The sequence below is a fragment of the Pelodiscus sinensis genome, chromosome 13 (genome assembly GCF_049634645.1).
Source record: "Pelodiscus sinensis isolate JC-2024 chromosome 13, ASM4963464v1, whole genome shotgun sequence".
NCBI lineage: Eukaryota > Metazoa > Chordata > Testudines > Trionychidae > Pelodiscus > Pelodiscus sinensis.
The window spans coordinates 2,088,496-2,105,270 of NC_134723.1; the positions used below are offsets into that span (position 1 = coordinate 2,088,496).

Genomic DNA, 16,775 nt, shown 5'->3' on the forward strand with positions numbered 1-16,775 from the left:
TGCTGCTCCTCGGGGGAGTCACGCCCCGCGGCTCGCCCCCAGGTGCAGGACGCCGTGGCGGTGATCCAGTACCTGCTCTGGCTGGAGAAGAACGTCCCCACGGGCGCGGTGGATGAATTCTCCGGCGCGCGCCAGGTGGACAATCTGCGCAAGTCAGTGCCAGAGGGACCCCCGCTCCAGCCTGGGGGGATGGGCCCTGGGGGCCGGTCTGGCTGTGGGGCCCAGGGACCCCTCCAGCCCAGGGGGCACAGGGGTCGCTCTGTGCGGTGCCCCATGGTGCAGGGGGGCTGCAGAGCGGCTGGGCAGCGCCGTGGGGGCAGGGTGCCAGTGGCCAGGCTTATATAGGCCGGCAGCGCCCCCTGGTGGTGGGGAGATGGCAGCGTGTGGCGGGGTCAGAGCCCAGAACTGGGGGAGGGGGGCTGCTCCCCACAGTGCCCTGGGGCCTGCTCCTGTCAGGGGCCAGCGTGAGCCCCAGCCTGCCTGGCCCTCCCCTCCCCAGCCCGGGGAGCCCAGAACTGATCTGGGCCGATGGCCAGGGCCCAGCTGTGTTCCCCTCCCGCTGCGCCCCTGCCAGTGCCCTGGCCCCTTCTCGCCGGGCTGCCCCCTCTCGGCCCCCCCGCCTCCCCGGCCTCCTTTCTCCTTTCCAGAGCGCAGGAGCACTGCCGGGGGCCCAGCTTCGAGACCATCTCTGCCAGCGGGCTCAACGCGGCCCTCGCCCACTACAGGTACCCAGGGCGCAGCCTCTCCGGGGCAGGATCAGCCCTGGTGCCCTCCACAGCCGGGACCTGCCTTGCCCACCGGGACCAGGGGGCTCTCAGCCCAGGGCACAAGACAGAACTGCCCCCCGCCCAGAGGGGAACCAGCTGCAGCCTCTCAGGGCCGAGTGGCTGCTCCCCCCAGCCCCCAGGGCAAACGTGGGGTGTGGGGCTGGGTGCAAATCCAGGCATTCTTGGGGGTCAGGGGCTGCAGCGCCCTTGGCCTGGCTCACTCTAGCGCGTGAGCCCATGTCAGAGTGAACATGAGCGTGCGGGAGATTGGGAGGGGCTGGTGGGTCTCCCCGGGCCTGCTAGCAGGATCTCTCCGTTATTGTGGGGTGTTTCCCTTCCAGCCCATCCAACGTCAGCAGCCGGAAGTTGTCTGTGGATGAGCTGTACCTTTCAGACTCCGGAGGGCAATATCTGTGCGTATGGCCGGGCCTCGTGTTCGCGCTGCCCCAGCTCTGTCCCCACAAGCACAGCACTAACCGTGTCCAGAAACGGGCCAGCCACGGTGGCTGCAATGAGCCACCGACCCTCAGGCCACGCCCAGCCATGTTCCCTCGAATTGTTTCCACCCATGTGCGGAATAAACCCTGTTGCATGCACTGAGCCATGTGTGGATGTGCACCACCAGGAGAAACACTGCCGGCTGTGTGCACTCTGCCAATCCACGCTCAGCTTGCAGGGAACCCTGGCCAGCCCCGTGTGCCTCCGGTCCCACGCAGGGCCAGGGCCAGGGCCAGGGCCAGGGCAGGAGCTGTCCGCTCTGCCACAGAGGGACTAGCTCAGCGCTCTGCTGGCGGGAGGGCCTGGCTCCTGGATGAGCTGCTGACAGGTTTTGCTCTGCTGCAGGGGTGGAACCACGGACATAACCCGGACTGTCCACTGGGGGACGCCCACCCCATTCCAGAAGGTACTGGGCTGGGCTGGGCCCTATTTGCCGCAGTCTGTGACTGCCCTGGGCTGACCTGCGTCGCTGGCGGGGGAGGCAGCAAGGGCCCCCGCTCCCTGCCCGTGTCAGTAACAAGGGCCCTCTCCGCTTTCTTCCCTGGGCTCCTAGCGGCAGCCGCTGCAAAGCTACAGCCGGCTGGAGCTTCACACCCCATGGGCCTTGAGCCTTCGGGGCCCCAGCTGGGACAGGCCCCCTCCCCCTGCTGCAGAAGCACAGGCCCCGCGCTAGAGTAGAGTCTCCTTTAGCTGCTGGCGTGGTGGGGCCTAGGACCCCAGCAGCACAGCTGGGATGCCCTGCAGGAGGGCTGTGGGGCTGCATGACCACCCTGTCCCAGCAGGGGGTGCTCCCTGCACTGTTGCCTCCTGTTGTACGGCGCAAATGAGTCGAAACAATGAAGAATCAAAGAATGAAAGTAAAGAATGAAATGGTCAGACACATAGAAGAAGATAATTTGTTGGGCAAAAGTCACCATGGGTTCTGTAAAGGGAAATCCTGTCTTACTAATCTAGTAGAGTTCATTGAACGGGTCAACAAACATGTGGACAAGGGGGATCCAGTAGATATAGTGCACTTAGATTTCCAGAAAGCCTTTGACAAGAGCCTCTCATCAAAGGCTCTTAAGTAAATGAAACTGTCATGGGACAAGAGGGAACATCCTTTCATGGACTGAGAACTGGTGAAAAGACAGGAAACAAAGGGTAGGAATAAATGGTAAATTTTCAGATTGGAGAGGGGTAACTGGTGTCCCCCAAGGGTCAGTCCTAGGACTAATCCTATTCAACTTATTCATAAATGATCAGGAGAAAGGGGTAAACAGTGAGGTGGCAAAGTTTGCAGAGGATACTAAACTGCTCAAGGTAGTTAAGAAAAAAGCAGACTGAAGAACTTCAAAAAGATCTCACCAAACTGAGTGATTGGGCAACAAAATGGCAAATGAAATGTAATGTGGATAAATGTAAAGTAATGCACATTGGGAAAAATAACCCCTACTATACGTACAGTATGATGGGGGCTAATTTAGCTACAACTAATCAAGAGATCTTGGAGTCATCGTGGCTAGTTCTCTGAAGATGTCCATGCAGTGCGCAGCGGCCGTCAAAAAAGCAAACAGGATGTTAGGAATCATTAAAAAAAGGGAGAGAGAATAAGACGGAGAATATCTTATTGCCCTTACATAAATCCATGGTACGCCCACATCTTGAATATTACGTACAGACGTGGTTTCCTCATCTCAAAAAAGATAGACTGGCATTAGAAAAGGTTCAGAGAAGGGCAACTAAAATGATTAAGGGTTTGGAACGGGTCCCATATGAGGAGAGATTAAAGAGACTGGGACTTTTCAGTTTGGAAAAGAGGAGACTGAGGGGGGATATGCTAGAGGTCTATAAAATCATGAGTGGTGTGGAGAAAGTGAATAAGGAAAAGTTATTTACTTGTTCCCGTAATATAAGAACTAGGGGCCACCAAATGAAACTAATGGGCAGAAGGTTTAAAACAAATAAAAGGAAGTTCTTCTTCACACAGTGCATAGTTAATCTGTGGAACTCCTTGCCAGAGGAGGTTGTGAAGGCTAGGACTATAACAGGATTTAAAAGAGAGCTAGATAAATTCATGGAGGTTAAGTCCATCAATGGCGATTAGCCAGGATGGGTAAGGAATGGTGTCCCTAGCCTGTTTGTCAGGGTGGAGATGGATGGCAGGAGAGCGATCGCTTGATCATTACCTGTTCGATTCACCCCCTTTGGAACACCTGGCATTGGCCATTGTGGGCAGACAGGACACTGGGCTGGACGGACCTTTGTTCTGACCCAATCTGGCCGTTCTTATGTTCTTATGTTCATCTGCCCCACGCAGGAAGCCTACACACGAGTGCTGATGGGAAACATTGACCTGGCCAGGCTCGTCTTCCCCTCAGGAACATCAGGTGAGTGCAACCCGGGGACAGCCCTGCCCTGGCATCACTGGTGGAGCCCCATGCAGTGCCCGGCCAGAGCGGGCTTCTCAGCTGGCTCCATGCCCCCAAGCCCCTGGCCCTGCCGGGCGTGTGATCCAGAGAGTCACAGAACCCAGGGCAGGAAGAGACCTCAGGAGCCACCGAGTCCGGCCCCCTGCCCAGAGCAGGACCAGCCCCAACTCAATCAGACCAGCCAGGGCTGTGTCCAGCCAGGACTGAAAAACCTCCAGGGATGGAGATTCCACCCCCACCCTAGGGAACCCAGCCCAGCGCTTCCCCACCCGCCTAGGGAAATAGATTTTCCTAATCTCCAACCTAGACCTCCCCCACCGCAACTTGAGCCCATTGCTCCTCTGTCTGCCACCTGCCCCCACTGAGACCAGCCTCTCGCCAGCCTCTCTGGACCCCCCTGCAGGGAGTTTCAGGCTGCTCTCAAACCCCCCCTCGCGCTTCTCTTCTGCAGACTGAACAAGCCCCAATCCCTCCTCTTCTCCTCGTAGGTCATGTCCTCTAAGCCTTTCATGGTTTTTGTTGCCCTGCACTGGACTCTCTCCAATGGGTCCATGTCCTTTGCTAGTGGGGGGGTCCAGGAAATCCAGGGTTTTTCTGCCAATGTGGGTTCCCAGGGCGGGGGTTGGTCAATGAATCCAATCCACACGGTGACCAGAGAAAGTCCCCCCTTGCCCGTGTGCTCATCCTTTGCCGCCTGTGCCTGTCGTTTTCCTGCATCGGTGAGCGTGAAATGCACCCGGTTTCCGTGCTGTGGCAATGGCACCTCCTCGGGCGTCGCTCGCTCGCCTCCACTCCGAGCAGGGGGCTGTTCACACCATCGTGCGTGAGACCCAGCGCTGTGGGATCCCTTTGTGGGCCTTATGAAAGGCATTTTCTTGGTTTGGCCCCGGCAGCCAAGGTGTGTTGGACTTGACCAGTCCATGCCGGGGGTGTCACTGCAGAAGGGTCGTGTAGGCACCGACTGGGGTAATGCTCCGTGCCCGGCTCTCGTTTCAGCTCCGGCCCGTTCCTGAGTGCATCCTACTCTTCAGATTTTTTCCCCTCATTTTTCTTTGCAACCAGCCCCTCTGGAGCCCACCATGCCCCCGGCTCAGAGACTTTCTTGCTTATGCCAGTCCACTCTGTCCTCTATCACTCAGGGATGGGAGGAAGCTAGCGATCTGTATTCACACTGCACAGTTCAGCCTTGTTCTTGAGGTAGGTTGTACCAGATCCCTTCTCAGCAGTCCAATATCCCCGATAGTCTGTCGAGTTCCTTCGCCTTTCTCACTAGGCCCGTCCCGGCAGCCCCGCTGAGAGTCTGCTCATGCTTGGTCCTTTGATCCCACAAGCATCTTTGTCCGCTGTTTCTGTGGGGGACCGGGCCATGCAGCTCGGAACGCCGTGGGGGGCCAGTGAGGTTTCTGCAAGGCCCTTTTGAGATGACTGACGTGGGCTTCTGAGTCAGTTCTAAAGTTAGTTGTCTTACCATAAATATTCAGTTTCACTCTTCGGCAGGCTCTGGGGCATCACAAGTGACAGATCCCCTGACTGCTCTGGTGCTGTTCACGGTTTGTGCATGTTCTGTGCCTGGTGCCTCTGGCGGGACGTGCATCGTCTTTTGGGACAGGACTTTCTCCGCCCCTCATGCTGCAATTTGTCCCTTCCAGCCAGTTCTCTCTTCTTGCCTCTGGGGTTTTATGAGACCGGCTTGTAGGACTCTCAAGTTAGTCTTTAAAGTGCTACCAGACTCTTTGGGTTTTTTTAAGTTTCTCAAGTGTCTGTTTATAAGCTGCTTTCAGGTTTTGGAAGATGCTCCTCCTGCCTTTTGTTCTGCTGTTTGACTAGCTCAGGCAGCTTTCTCACCTGTAGCAGCGGAGAAAGATTTTTATCTCTTACCCCACCTCCAGGAACCAGCCTGTCTCCGAGACTGTCGCATGTTGCAGTTCCAAAATCACAGTTTTCAGCCCATGCATGCAGAGTTCTCATAAAACATCCCCTGTCCCCTCCCCCCGTCATTGTGTGGTTCTCTGGGGACGACACACATTTTCATAAGCCACATTTCTCTGAGAAAGAATGTATACATCAAATATCCCCAGAGCCCTTTCCTACACATCTTTGTGACTGGCTTCAGTACAGTCAAAGGAGTTAAAAATGTGCTCTGCCTGCTTCCCCATAGCATTAATTAGAGGTAAATAATAATAAATAAGTGTGTAGCAATTGGAAATCTTCCAAAATACTCCTTCCAGCCTCTCCATTTGTCCAAGCTGAACTTCTTGTAGGTGTTGCAGATCCTGCCACCTCTCTTCCTTTTTCCCCTCTGGTTGTTCTCCTCTGGCGTCAGATTACTTCTGACGCCTTGTCATGTGCTTCCTGTACATAGCAACAGGGCTGCTACTGGCAGGCCAGGGTTCTGTACCTAGCTATGGGCTGGCCATAGAGCTTCCTTCTCAGAGAGAGACACACCAGACCCAGTCACTGGGAGATTCTGTAATGCTCTGCCAGGCCTGGCTCAGGTTAGCTCAAACAAAATAACACACGCACCGCAACACCTGGGGCCGAACAGTATAAAAAAAAGGGATTGAAATTAAAACAGAGAATACCTTATTGCCTCTAGAGAAATCCCTGATAGGCCCACGTCTTGAATCCTGCATACAGACGTGGTCACCTCATCTCAAAAGATACATTGGCTCTGGAAAAGGCTCAGAAAAGGGCAACAGAAATGATGAGGGGTTTGGAACGGGTCCTCTGTGATGAGAGATTAAAAAGATGGGGCCTTTTCAGCTTAGAACAGAGGAGACTGAGGGGTATAGGAGAGGTCTATAAAATCATGACAGGGGTGGAGAAAGTGAATAAGGAAACATTATTTACTTGTTCCCATAACAAGAACTAGGGGGTCACCAAATGAAATGAATAGGTAGCAGGTATAAAACAAACCAAAGGAAGTTTTTCTTCACACAGCGCACAGACAACCTGTGGAACTCCTTGCCAGAAGGTGTCATGAAGACCAGGACTTAAACAGGGTTCAGAAAAGAACTAGATACGTTCATGGAGGATGGGTCCATCAGTGGCTACGAGCCAGGCTGGGCAGGGTGGGTGTCCCTGGCCTTTGTTTGTCAGGGGCTGGAAATGGGCAACAGAGGAGGGATCACTTTGGGATTCCCTGTTCCCTGCCGCTGGGGTGCCTGGCTTTGGCCGCTGTCGGCAGACAGGGCACTGAGCTGGACGGACCCTTGGTCTGCCCCAGGCTGGCCGTGCTGATGTTCTTAGAACACAGGTTAGCGTTCTGCTGCGCAGGCAGGCGCACGGGGGACGTGGCTTCTCTTCCCAGGACTTCTCGGCTTTGTGTGTTTCAGGGCGAATGGTTGAGGCCTTCGCGCGCCGTGCTCTGTGGGAGGCTGGACTCAACTACGGCCACGGGACTGGCCACGGCATCGGCAACTTTCTGTCTGTTCATGAGTGTAGGTGCTCTGCGGGCTGCCTGTGCCCCTCGGCTCTCCTCCCCACCCGGGGGTTGGACTGGACAGGCACAGGGGGGCTGTGCCCCTGCTCCTGTTGCCTGGCCAGCCTCTGGGATCCAGGGGCCCTGCACGAGGGACGGCTGCCTGCCAGGAATTCCCATTCCTCGCCTGGCATCTGCCCGCCCCCTGGATATCTGGCTAGTGCGGGAGGCCAGCGGGGGCCCTGGGAGGCTGAGCATGCTGGGGTCTGGGGAGACGTGTGGTAAGCACAGGTCCCTGGGCGCTGTGCATGGGGAAGGGGTAGCCCCCTCTCCAGCAGAGCCTGCGTGAGGAGCAGGGCGCGGACGTCTCCGGGATCGCCCTGCTCCTGCAAACGTGGCATCTCCTCCCGGCAGGGCCCGTGGGATTCCAGTCCAACAACGTGCCCCTGACCAAAGGGATGTTCACATCCATAGGTACGTGAGTCCTTCCCCTCCAGCGCCCTCTGCCTCGAGACGCGGGCTGCCGGGCCTCCCCCCCGCAGGCAGCATCAGCCTTCCTGAGATCCCCTAGGCATGCAGCCCAGGGCTCTACTTGGGGCCGGGCCGGGGGTCTAGCTTGCCTGGAGGTATGCCGGGAAGTGGGACCACAGAGCTCGAGGGAGACCCCCGGTTCAGCGTGACCCGGGCGCTAGGGCACGGGATTCACCGGCCTCCCGTTCTGCTCCCCAGAACCCGGCTACTACCAGGAGGGGGACTTTGGAATCCGCATCGAAGACGTGGCGCTGGTGGTGGAAGCTCAGACCAAGGTGACGCCTCCCCGGGTGGGACAGACGGACGCTCGGCCGCCCCCTCCCCCACTTTCTCCCTCTCTTCTAGAGGGCTGGGCCTGACAAAGGGGTTTGCGGCTGGGGACAGGCCCCTGCCAGGTGCTGGGCAGTGGCTTGCAGAAGGGTGTAAGGCCATGGAGGTCTGAGACCCGTGGCTCGGGCGGGGAGGGAGATCGGCCGGGCACCAGGGAGACCAGCTAGCCACGTGGCTCTTGTGCAGCCGTGCGTGAAACCAGGGCCACTGAGCCAGCGTGGCCTGTGAGCCCCCCCGGGCGGTGCCCACGCTCGCCAGTATCCCCGGGAGCAGGGCGCACGTTGGGTGCAGAGCAGGAGTGCAGGGGGGGCGGCCCCCCCGGGGGTGGCCCGCAGGCCTGGCAGGCCCAGGTGCGAGAGCAGGAGCGTGGGAGAGGAGGGGAGCTGGGGCGGGCCAGTCACCCCCTTGCTCAACCCAACCGCGTCTGTCTCCGCTGCCAGCCACAGGAAGCGCAGCGGCAGCTGCGTGAGCCTGGCCGAGGCGGCGCGGCAGGGCCGGGGGGAGCCCAGCGTGTGCACAGAGGGGAGCCGGGGACAAGAGCTGCAGAAAGCACGCGGGGGCCCCTAAAAGGGGGGCACTGTGGAGGTGGGACACTGGGGGAGAGGCTGGGGGGGCAGTTGCTCGGGGCAACCCCCCCCCCCCCGGGCCCAGGGCCATGAGGCGCTCGCTGGCAGTCGGAGCGAGGCAGGAGGAGTCCGGAGAGCTCCTCGGGCCCGGCCCTTTTGCAAGGCAGCTGGCCCAGGACTGGGACCGGGGGGCTACTGGCCTTGTCTCGGCAGCACCATGGGGGCTGTGGGGGGAGAGGCAGAAGCAGGCAGTAGAGAGGGCAGCACCCTGGAGCGGGGGGACTGGTCAGTGGGGGAGGCGCTGGCTTTAGACCCCTCCCCATGTGGGGTTTGCTTTGTGCCCTTTTCCCTCAGGCACAGGTCACGGGGGGGGTCTCCCTCAGCCAGTGCGGGGGGGTCTCTCTCAGCCAGTGCGGGGGGGTCTCTCTAAGCCAGTGCAGGGGGGTCTCTCTCAGCCAGTGCGGGGGAGTCTCTCTCAGCCAGTCCAGGGGGGTCTCTCTCAGCCAGTGCAGGGGGGTCTCCCTCAGCCAGTCCAGGGGGGTCTCTCTCAGCCAGTGCGGGGGGGGTCTCTCTCAGCCAGTGTGGGGGGGTCTCCCTCAGCCAGTCCAGGGGGGTCTCTCTCAGCCAGTCCAGGGGGTCTCTCTCAGCCAGTGTGGGGGGGTCTCCCTCAGCCAGTGCGGGGGGGTCTCTCTCAGCCAGTCCAGGGGGGTCTCTCTCAGCCAGTCCAGGGGGGTCTCTCTCAGCCAGTGTGGAGGGGTCTCCCTCAGCCAGTCCGGGGAGGGGTCTCCCTCAGCCAGTGCGGGGGGGTCTCTCTCAGCCAGTCCAGGGGGGTCTCTCTCAGCCAGTGCGGGGGGTCTCTCTCAGCCAGTGCGGGGGGGGGTCTCTCTCAGCCAGTGCGGGGTGATATGCACGGAGCTCGGCATGGCCTGACAGGCAGCGAGACGGGCGAGGCTGTGGCTATGGGGCCAGGACCCCTATGAGGAGGAGGGGCCAGCTCAGGGCTGGGGGGCTGGCCGGGTGCGAGCAGCCATGGGGCAGGGGCTGGCCTCGGCCCCTCACTCTCTCCCTCGCTGCAGCACGGGACAGGGGTGGAGCCCTACTTGACCTTCGAGGTGGTGTCTTTGGTGCCCTACGACCGGAACCTCATCGACACCAGCTTCCTGTCTGAGGCCCAGGTGAGGGGGGCTCTCTGGGGGCCGGGGGGCTGCCCCCTCGCCGCCGCTCACGGCGTCTCCCGTCTGTCCGCAGATCCGGTACCTGAACGCGTACTACGAGGCCATCCGCCGGCGCGTGGGGCCCGAGCTGCAGCGGCGCCAGCTGGAGGAGGAGTTCGCCTGGCTGCAGAGGAACACGGAGCCCTTCTCCGGGGGCTCCCTGGTGGCCGCCTCCCTGGGCACCCTGGCGGTCACCACTCTGGTGTCCACGCTCCTGCCGGACAGGCAGGCCTGAGGGAGACTGCGAATGGGCCAGCCCAGGGATCTCCTAGCCCCCGGCCCTCCCTGCCCCCAGCAGTTTTGTGTCCCCCCCCCCCCCCCCGCCATGTTACCTCACTTCCTGTGTCGCTTGAGATTAAAAGCAAGAAACCTCCTGGGAGGGGTTGAGACCTGCCCCGTGTTCAGTGGCTGCTGCCCCTGGGGCGTGGGGCTGGTGCACGGCGGGGGGTGTACGTGCACAGCTGTGCCCCGGCCACACAAATGAGCAGGGTTGGTAGGTGTGTGTCGAGCCAGGGGCTGCGTGAGGGGGCCTGGGGCATGTGGGGAGGGAGGCCTGAGGCATCAGGGCGGGGGGGCTGAGGCGTACGTGGAGGGGGCTGAGGTGTGCAGGGTGGGGGGTGAGGCGTCTGAGCTGAGCTGAGAGCTGCGTGCTGGGCTTCTGCATGTGGCGCTGGTGGGTGCGGGAATACGTATAATGCTGGTGTGTGCACGGCTGGGGGGCGGTGCAGAGTCGGGCTTGTGCACAGGGCTGCTGCCTGCACTGGGGCGCCTGGGTCCAGCCCTAAAGCCCAACCACACGCCAAGGGCCCCGTGGCCCTGACGCCCTGAGTTCTGCATAGGGGGAGGCTGGCGTGGCCGGGCCAGACACACGAGGAACAGGGACAGGCTGTACATCCAGCTGGCACAGCACTAGTGTCACTTCCTGGACCCGCCCTCAGTGTCCCCTTCTGGACTGTCCCCTGCCTCCCTGCCCATTCCCTCCTGCAGCGGCTGGGGGAGTCCGGTCACGGGCACAGACCCCAGATTAGAACCCCCCCAGGGGATGTTGAGCTGGGAGGCCTGATTCTCCACCGCTCTGCTCCCCTGCAGCTGGGGCAGGGGCAGGGGCAGGGACAGGGCATGACGGTGGCTTTAAGCCCCCGTTGCACTCCAGGGCCTGCCACTTGTGCACAGTGGGCGTGCGAGCCCCCATCCTGACAGTGACGGACTGACACCCACTTTGCACTACTGTGCATGACTGGCTACTCAGGGTCATGGAAAATCAGGGCCCATGTGTTCTGGGGCAGTGCTGGCGCCTGCCTGGCCCCATGTAAATTAGAGCAGCCTGAGAGTGAAAGGGGCGGGGTGTGCACGTGGCAGCCAGCCAGGTACGCCCTGGCTCTCGCCAGCCTTTGTTACGTGGCAGGGTGACCCCAGCACACCCCCAGCCCTGCAAGTCCTGCACTGCCCGCCCTCACCTTGACAGTGCCACTATCTGACGTCCATTCTTGGAAAGGAAGGTGCGAGCTCGGTACCGTAACTGGCGTGAGCCAGACACTACGGCTGGAGCGCACTGGCTGAGATAAAGCAATCAAAAGAGGCTGATTAACCCCAAAGAGATGGACTTAGAGCAAGTCCAAGTAATGAGGCCTACAAACCGAGAAAGAGATCCCCTGCTTCCCGGGGCCTAACTCTAATGACATTTAACGACAAGCAAAGTGCCTCGCCCCACGCTTCCAGCACGGTGGCTGGCCTCCCTCTTCAGAAAACAACCAATGATCTAGTAGCACCTTACAGACTCACAAAACATGTCGATGGGCCATGAGCTTTCGTGGGCACCGCCCACTTCTTCAGATGACCGGAGTATTCAAAGTCCAGATCCAAGGATAAATGTTGTGGGGGAGGAGGGAAAAAAAGGAGCAAAAAGACAGTGACTAGATTGCTCAAGTTACAAGAGGCTGATAACAATTGGCCCCTCCATGGATTGGGTGGCTGAGTCATTAGGATGTGGAAGGTCGTGAGCCAGCCCATGCCTCTGTTCCATTCAATCGGATAAGAATTAAAGTTGTCAATGAAGTGAAGTTCCAACCCTTCCCTGTGCATTTGGCTTGTGGAATTGGCCTGAAACAGCAGGGTGACGTGGAGATCCACTCATGAGTGGCAGGTACTACTAGACTATTGGTTGTTTTTTAAGTTTTTAACTCGGCTCCCACTCGGAAGCTTTCGTACACTCTTCGGTCAGCCCCCCACCCCCACTCAGAGTCCAGCAGCTGTTTCCCTTTGTTTTCTTAGGTGCGATGCCAGAGACAGAGTGGGGGTGGGGGGGGGTTACCCCCCTTCTTTTTATAGTTTCAACCCCCTCTTGAGAACCATTTCCAGATGGGAACGAAGAGACCCAGCGCCTGAGGGAAGAATGTTCCCTGCTTGTTTCTTCTTCACCGAGTTGAGCTGCCTTGGTTCCCCTTCCTGCGTGAACCTCCGTCCTGATTACATGCAAATCAAGGCAAACTCAGTTCAAACAGAGGGGGGGCATTGGAGAGGGGGCATGGGAGAGGGGGCATTGGAGAGGGGGCATGGGAGAGGGGGGGCATGGGAGAGGGGGGGCATGGGAGAGGGGGCATTGCAGCTAAGGGCCAGTGCTGGATACAAACTGGCCGCCAGCAACCGTGCACTTGAATTAGGCGAAGGTTTCCAACTAGAGGGACGTCCTGCAGCAGCCTCCCAAAAGCAGCAGTGGGGGGCTCACGCGTCCTTTGTTTCAAGCCTGAGCTTGATCCGTCTGTGGGGGGAGGGACGATGCACATGGCCCGTCTGCGATGGCGGGGGATGGGAGACTAGGTCGGGAGGGCTCGGAGTTACTGCAGAGAATCCGTTCCCAGGGTCTGCCCAGGGGTCTCACCCGCATGCCCAGGATCTGGGGCCCTGGCCGCAGTCGGTGGCTGGGACCCCGTGCAAAGCCTGGCCGGGCGACACAGCCCCCACGGCATCAGGGCCCTGCTGCTGGCAGAGTCTGAACTTTGCTCACAGCACTGGCGAGAATTCCCCTGGACCGTGCTCCCAGCGAGCAGATGGAGCTTCTAGGCAAGGAACATAAGAACGGCCGTACTGGGTCAGACCAAAGGTCCTTCTAGCCCAGTGTCCTGTCTGCCGACAGTGGCCAGCACCAGGTGCCCCAGAGAGGGTGGACCGAAGACAATGATCAAGCGATTTGTCTCCTGCCATCCCTCTCCAGCCTCTGACAAACACAGGCCAGGGACACCAATTCTATCCCCTGGCTAATAGCCTTTTATGGACCTAACCTCCATGAAATTATCTAGCTTCTCTTTAAACTCTGTTATAGTCCTAGCCTTCACAGCCTCCTCTGGCAAGGAGTTCCACAGATTGACTACACGCAGTGTGAAGAAGAACTTTCTTATATTAGTTTTAAAGGAAGATGCAAGTCAGCCTCCCAGACCTGGAAACCTTGCCCCGGCCCAGCCAGGAGGAAACAGCCTGGGAGAGAAGACACCTCACAGCTTCGTTTTACCCCCTCCTGTCCCACAAGCCCTCCCTGCTCCATTGCGTAGTGTGGCAAGGGCCCCTCTGTCCTGGGCCAGCGTCTGGGCCAGCAGCCTTCCCCCTGGGCCGGGCTTGCAGCTGGGTTCTGGGTCGGGAGCCCAGCCGCTCCTGGACTCCCTCCCCTGCTGCCTCCAGCTCTGTCGCTGCGGCTGATTCATGTGTCTGCTCTGCTCTGAGACTCCCAGGGCGGGCGGAGACCTCAGGAGCCATCGAGTCCGCCCCCCCGCCCAAAGCAGGACCAACCCAACTCCATCAGCCCAGCCAGGGCTTTGCCAAGCTGGGACTTGAACACCCCTAGGGATGGAGATTCCACCCCCTCCCTAGAAACCCAGCCGCCTAGGGAAATTGCTCTGCTCTGCTCTGCTCTTCCAACCCCACTGTCACACCAGAGAGGCTTTTAAAGGCCTCTGGCAGGCCTGAAGTGGAGTCAGGTGGCCCAAATCTCCTGGCCCAGCTCCCTGCCAGCTGCTCCTAATTGCCCTGCAGCCCACCTCCCCCACACACGCCTGCCCCTACTTAGCCGCCTTCTCCCGTTTCAGGGCTGCCTTTGCCCCTCCGTGGCAGCCCTGTGGCCTGACCGAGTCCCAGGAGGTGCCCATCACAGTTCCAACAGGCAGGCGTGCTAGCCCGGAGCCCGACCCCCTTCTCAGTATTTCACCAGCAGGGTGGGATTCTCCATATTGCTCCAGATTCCTGCCCGGAGCTGCGCACTCGCCGATTGTCCTGGTTACTGTGGGATGTTTCTCAGCCAAACCGTGTTCGAGCCGTGCGCCGCGTGGGATGTTACACTCCCTCCTCTCCCGTGGGGTGGGAAACCCAAGAGCAGGGCGCCGACCCTGTCACCGTAAGAACCATGCACATCCCTGGGGCTTTGCTGTCTGACTAGCCGCAGGCCGGAGCCAAGGAAACCCAGCCAGGTTCCCAGACAAGGGCCCCGGCTAAGAGAGAGGGGCTTGCGACTGCCCCCGAGGAGAAGTGGTGTGAGCGGTTACCCATGTTTAACCGTGGGCCTGTCTAGCTACAGTCAGGGACCGGTCGTGGGCAGTAACCCAAGTATAGTGCGGCCCATGACTTGTACTATACACCCCGGCCCTGACCTTGGCTGCTTGGGGGTGGGGGGCACTGCGGGTGCTCAGGGAGCAGGGAGGGGCCCTGCTGGTGCTGAGCGGGGTGCCACAGCTGGCAAGCCCCCTACCAGCTCCATGCAGCTCCCCAGAGTCAGCGACGTGTCCCTCAGCTCCTAGGCGCAGGAACGGCCCCGGGGGCTGGCTCTGCAGCTCCCAATGGTGGGGAACGTCTCTGTACCTAGGAGCTGAGGGACATGTCCCCTCTTCTGGGGAGTCCCCGAGGTAAGTGCCGCCTGGAGACTGGGGCAGTAACGCCAGGATCGGAGTCACGTTGCAGCCTGCGACTGGAACCCTGCACCCTCCGTGAGGAGGGGGAACGCCGGCGCCAGGACCTGCCTGACTCCTGCGTGAAGGGGACCCCTGCCCCCCGCGATCGCCGCCTCTGCAGTGACGGAGGAGTGTCCGTCGCGCTGCCAGCGCCCCGCTCCTCAGCTCCATCGTCCGGGAGACTGGTTGGGGGCCCCCAGCCCCCTGAACTGTCTCCTCCAGCCTGGGGCTGAGACTCAGGATTTTATTACCTGATGCCTGTTACGCCTGGGGAGGGACTGACTCCCCCTTCTCCCATGTGAGGGTCTTCGGGCTGTAGCGACCCCCGGCTACGCCTACACTGCAGAGCTTTTGCGCAAAAACCCGCAGCGCGTCCACACCTCACGCGCGTTTTTGCACAAGAAAATTTACAGTGAATCAACAAAACATGCAGTTATTCTGAACAGCAGGTATTACCTAGTAGCTGAGATTCCTATACAGCCGCTGCTTAAAAACAAAATTAGAGCTACAAGATCCATTGGTTATTGTAGTTGTTGGACTCATGGTTTCTAAGCCATCAACATATATCTAACAATATTTCTCTCTCACACAGATAAAAAACATTGTACATGTTGCTAACGCATCAGGAAATGCTTTAAGCAATATATTTAACAAATACATTTGTGATGTTGACAATTTGCTCTATAAAGCATTAAAAATGGGTACACTTAAATTAGCAGGCCCACAATTTGATCTACCCTTTCTCAAAGGTGTTTCAAAAAACCTATTGAGAATATCAGCCACCCTAAATATATCAATATACTGTACTTTAGTGGGAAATTATTTTTGTTCCTAAAGTACACATTTCTGTTATGACTGGAAGGCCTGATTATGAAAAATATTAAATGACAAAGGACAGTAATCTCTTCAAAGCAAAATTGAAAAATAACTGAAAGAAAAACCATCAAAGGATGGATGTTAAGCTCTTTGGGGCAGAGACTTTATCTACATGTCATGCATATTGCTATGCTCAGTCGGCAATAAACATGCAAACAGCAACTAACGGAGAGATTTTTCAAAGACATAGAAGACACTGCTGGGCCCCCAACTCCCTTTTAATCAGCGAGGTGGAAGCTTAAGTGTCCTTGGTGCCTTTGTAAGCTTCATGCTAAGGGGGTAGCTAACATAGAAAAGAACATTCTGCAGCTGGGCCATGCCAGCCAGCTCAAGGAATAAGCCTTTTTGCCCAAGAGCTCTGGCGTCAAAAGGGGTGTGTGGATGGGAAACAGGCTGGTTTTGCGCAAAAAAACCCGATTGGAAGAGGCCTTGGTGGCCGTTCTGGGAATGGCGATCGGCGCTTTCTTTCGAGAGCGTCCATGCGGTCTGGACGCTCTCTTGCACAGAAGCACGTGGCTTTTCCGATGCGCTTTTGCGGTGTGGACGCACTTTTGCACAAGAAGCCTGCAGTGTAGATGTGACCCCAGTCAGCCACGTCGCCGCTGCTCAATCAAAAGAGACTGTGGCCACAGGCCAGCAAGGGGCCCTACAAAACGCCCGTGCCAGCCAGATGCTAATCTCATGTCTGCCATCTCAGGTCCCGTGACCGGGGAAATTCCCAGGTGTTATCAGCATGGGCACCATGCCCGAGAACCAGGTTTCACCCGCCCATCTTAGCATTTGTCTCTTGCTTAGCGTAATGACTGTGGTGACTACACTGGGTGTGTGTTTTCTTAGGAGTCCCCGGCTAGCGGGTGAGTAAGGGGGGGGTTTCCCTGTGGTCAGAATTTCCCTCCCAAGCTGCCCTGGGGACCCGGCCAGGAAGGAGGTGGCAGGAGTGGGGGTGGGTAGAGGCATTGCCAAATAAATACAATTGGGAAGGAAATCAGGAAGTTACAGCCTGCAGAGTGGGAGGCAGGGCCCAGAAGAACCAGGCCTGGACGGTGACTGGGGCAAAAGCAGCTAATGGGGTGACTAGATGGCCACAGTAGCGCCCCATTGCTCAGCCGGTTGAGTCCCTGGGCAGTCTCAGTGCATGACTGGCCCCCGTGAGAGGGAAAGGAGGCAGCGACCCCACAGCCCAGAGATTTAAAAGGGCCTGGGGCTCCCGGCTACTACCTTGGCAGAGGC

The 16,775-nt window shown here is 58.7% G+C and overlaps 1 protein-coding gene across 1 annotated transcript in view; it reads left to right on the forward strand.

Moving 5' to 3' along the window:
• XPNPEP2 (X-prolyl aminopeptidase 2) overlaps positions 1–10,131 on the forward strand; it is a 33,433-nt gene extending 23,302 nt beyond the window's left edge. The window contains exons 12-21 of the mRNA XM_075896609.1: positions 43–152; positions 648–725; positions 1,109–1,180; positions 1,611–1,671; positions 3,565–3,634; positions 7,012–7,116; positions 7,512–7,571; positions 7,827–7,903; positions 9,601–9,699; positions 9,773–10,131. Coding sequence (XP_075752724.1) covers positions 43–152; positions 648–725; positions 1,109–1,180; positions 1,611–1,671; positions 3,565–3,634; positions 7,012–7,116; positions 7,512–7,571; positions 7,827–7,903; positions 9,601–9,699; positions 9,773–9,973 — 933 coding nt within the window. The 3' untranslated portion in view covers positions 9,974–10,131. The remainder of the gene's footprint in view (positions 1–42; positions 153–647; positions 726–1,108; positions 1,181–1,610; positions 1,672–3,564; positions 3,635–7,011; positions 7,117–7,511; positions 7,572–7,826; positions 7,904–9,600; positions 9,700–9,772) is intronic.
• The last annotated feature ends 6,644 nt before the right edge of the window (positions 10,132–16,775 follow it).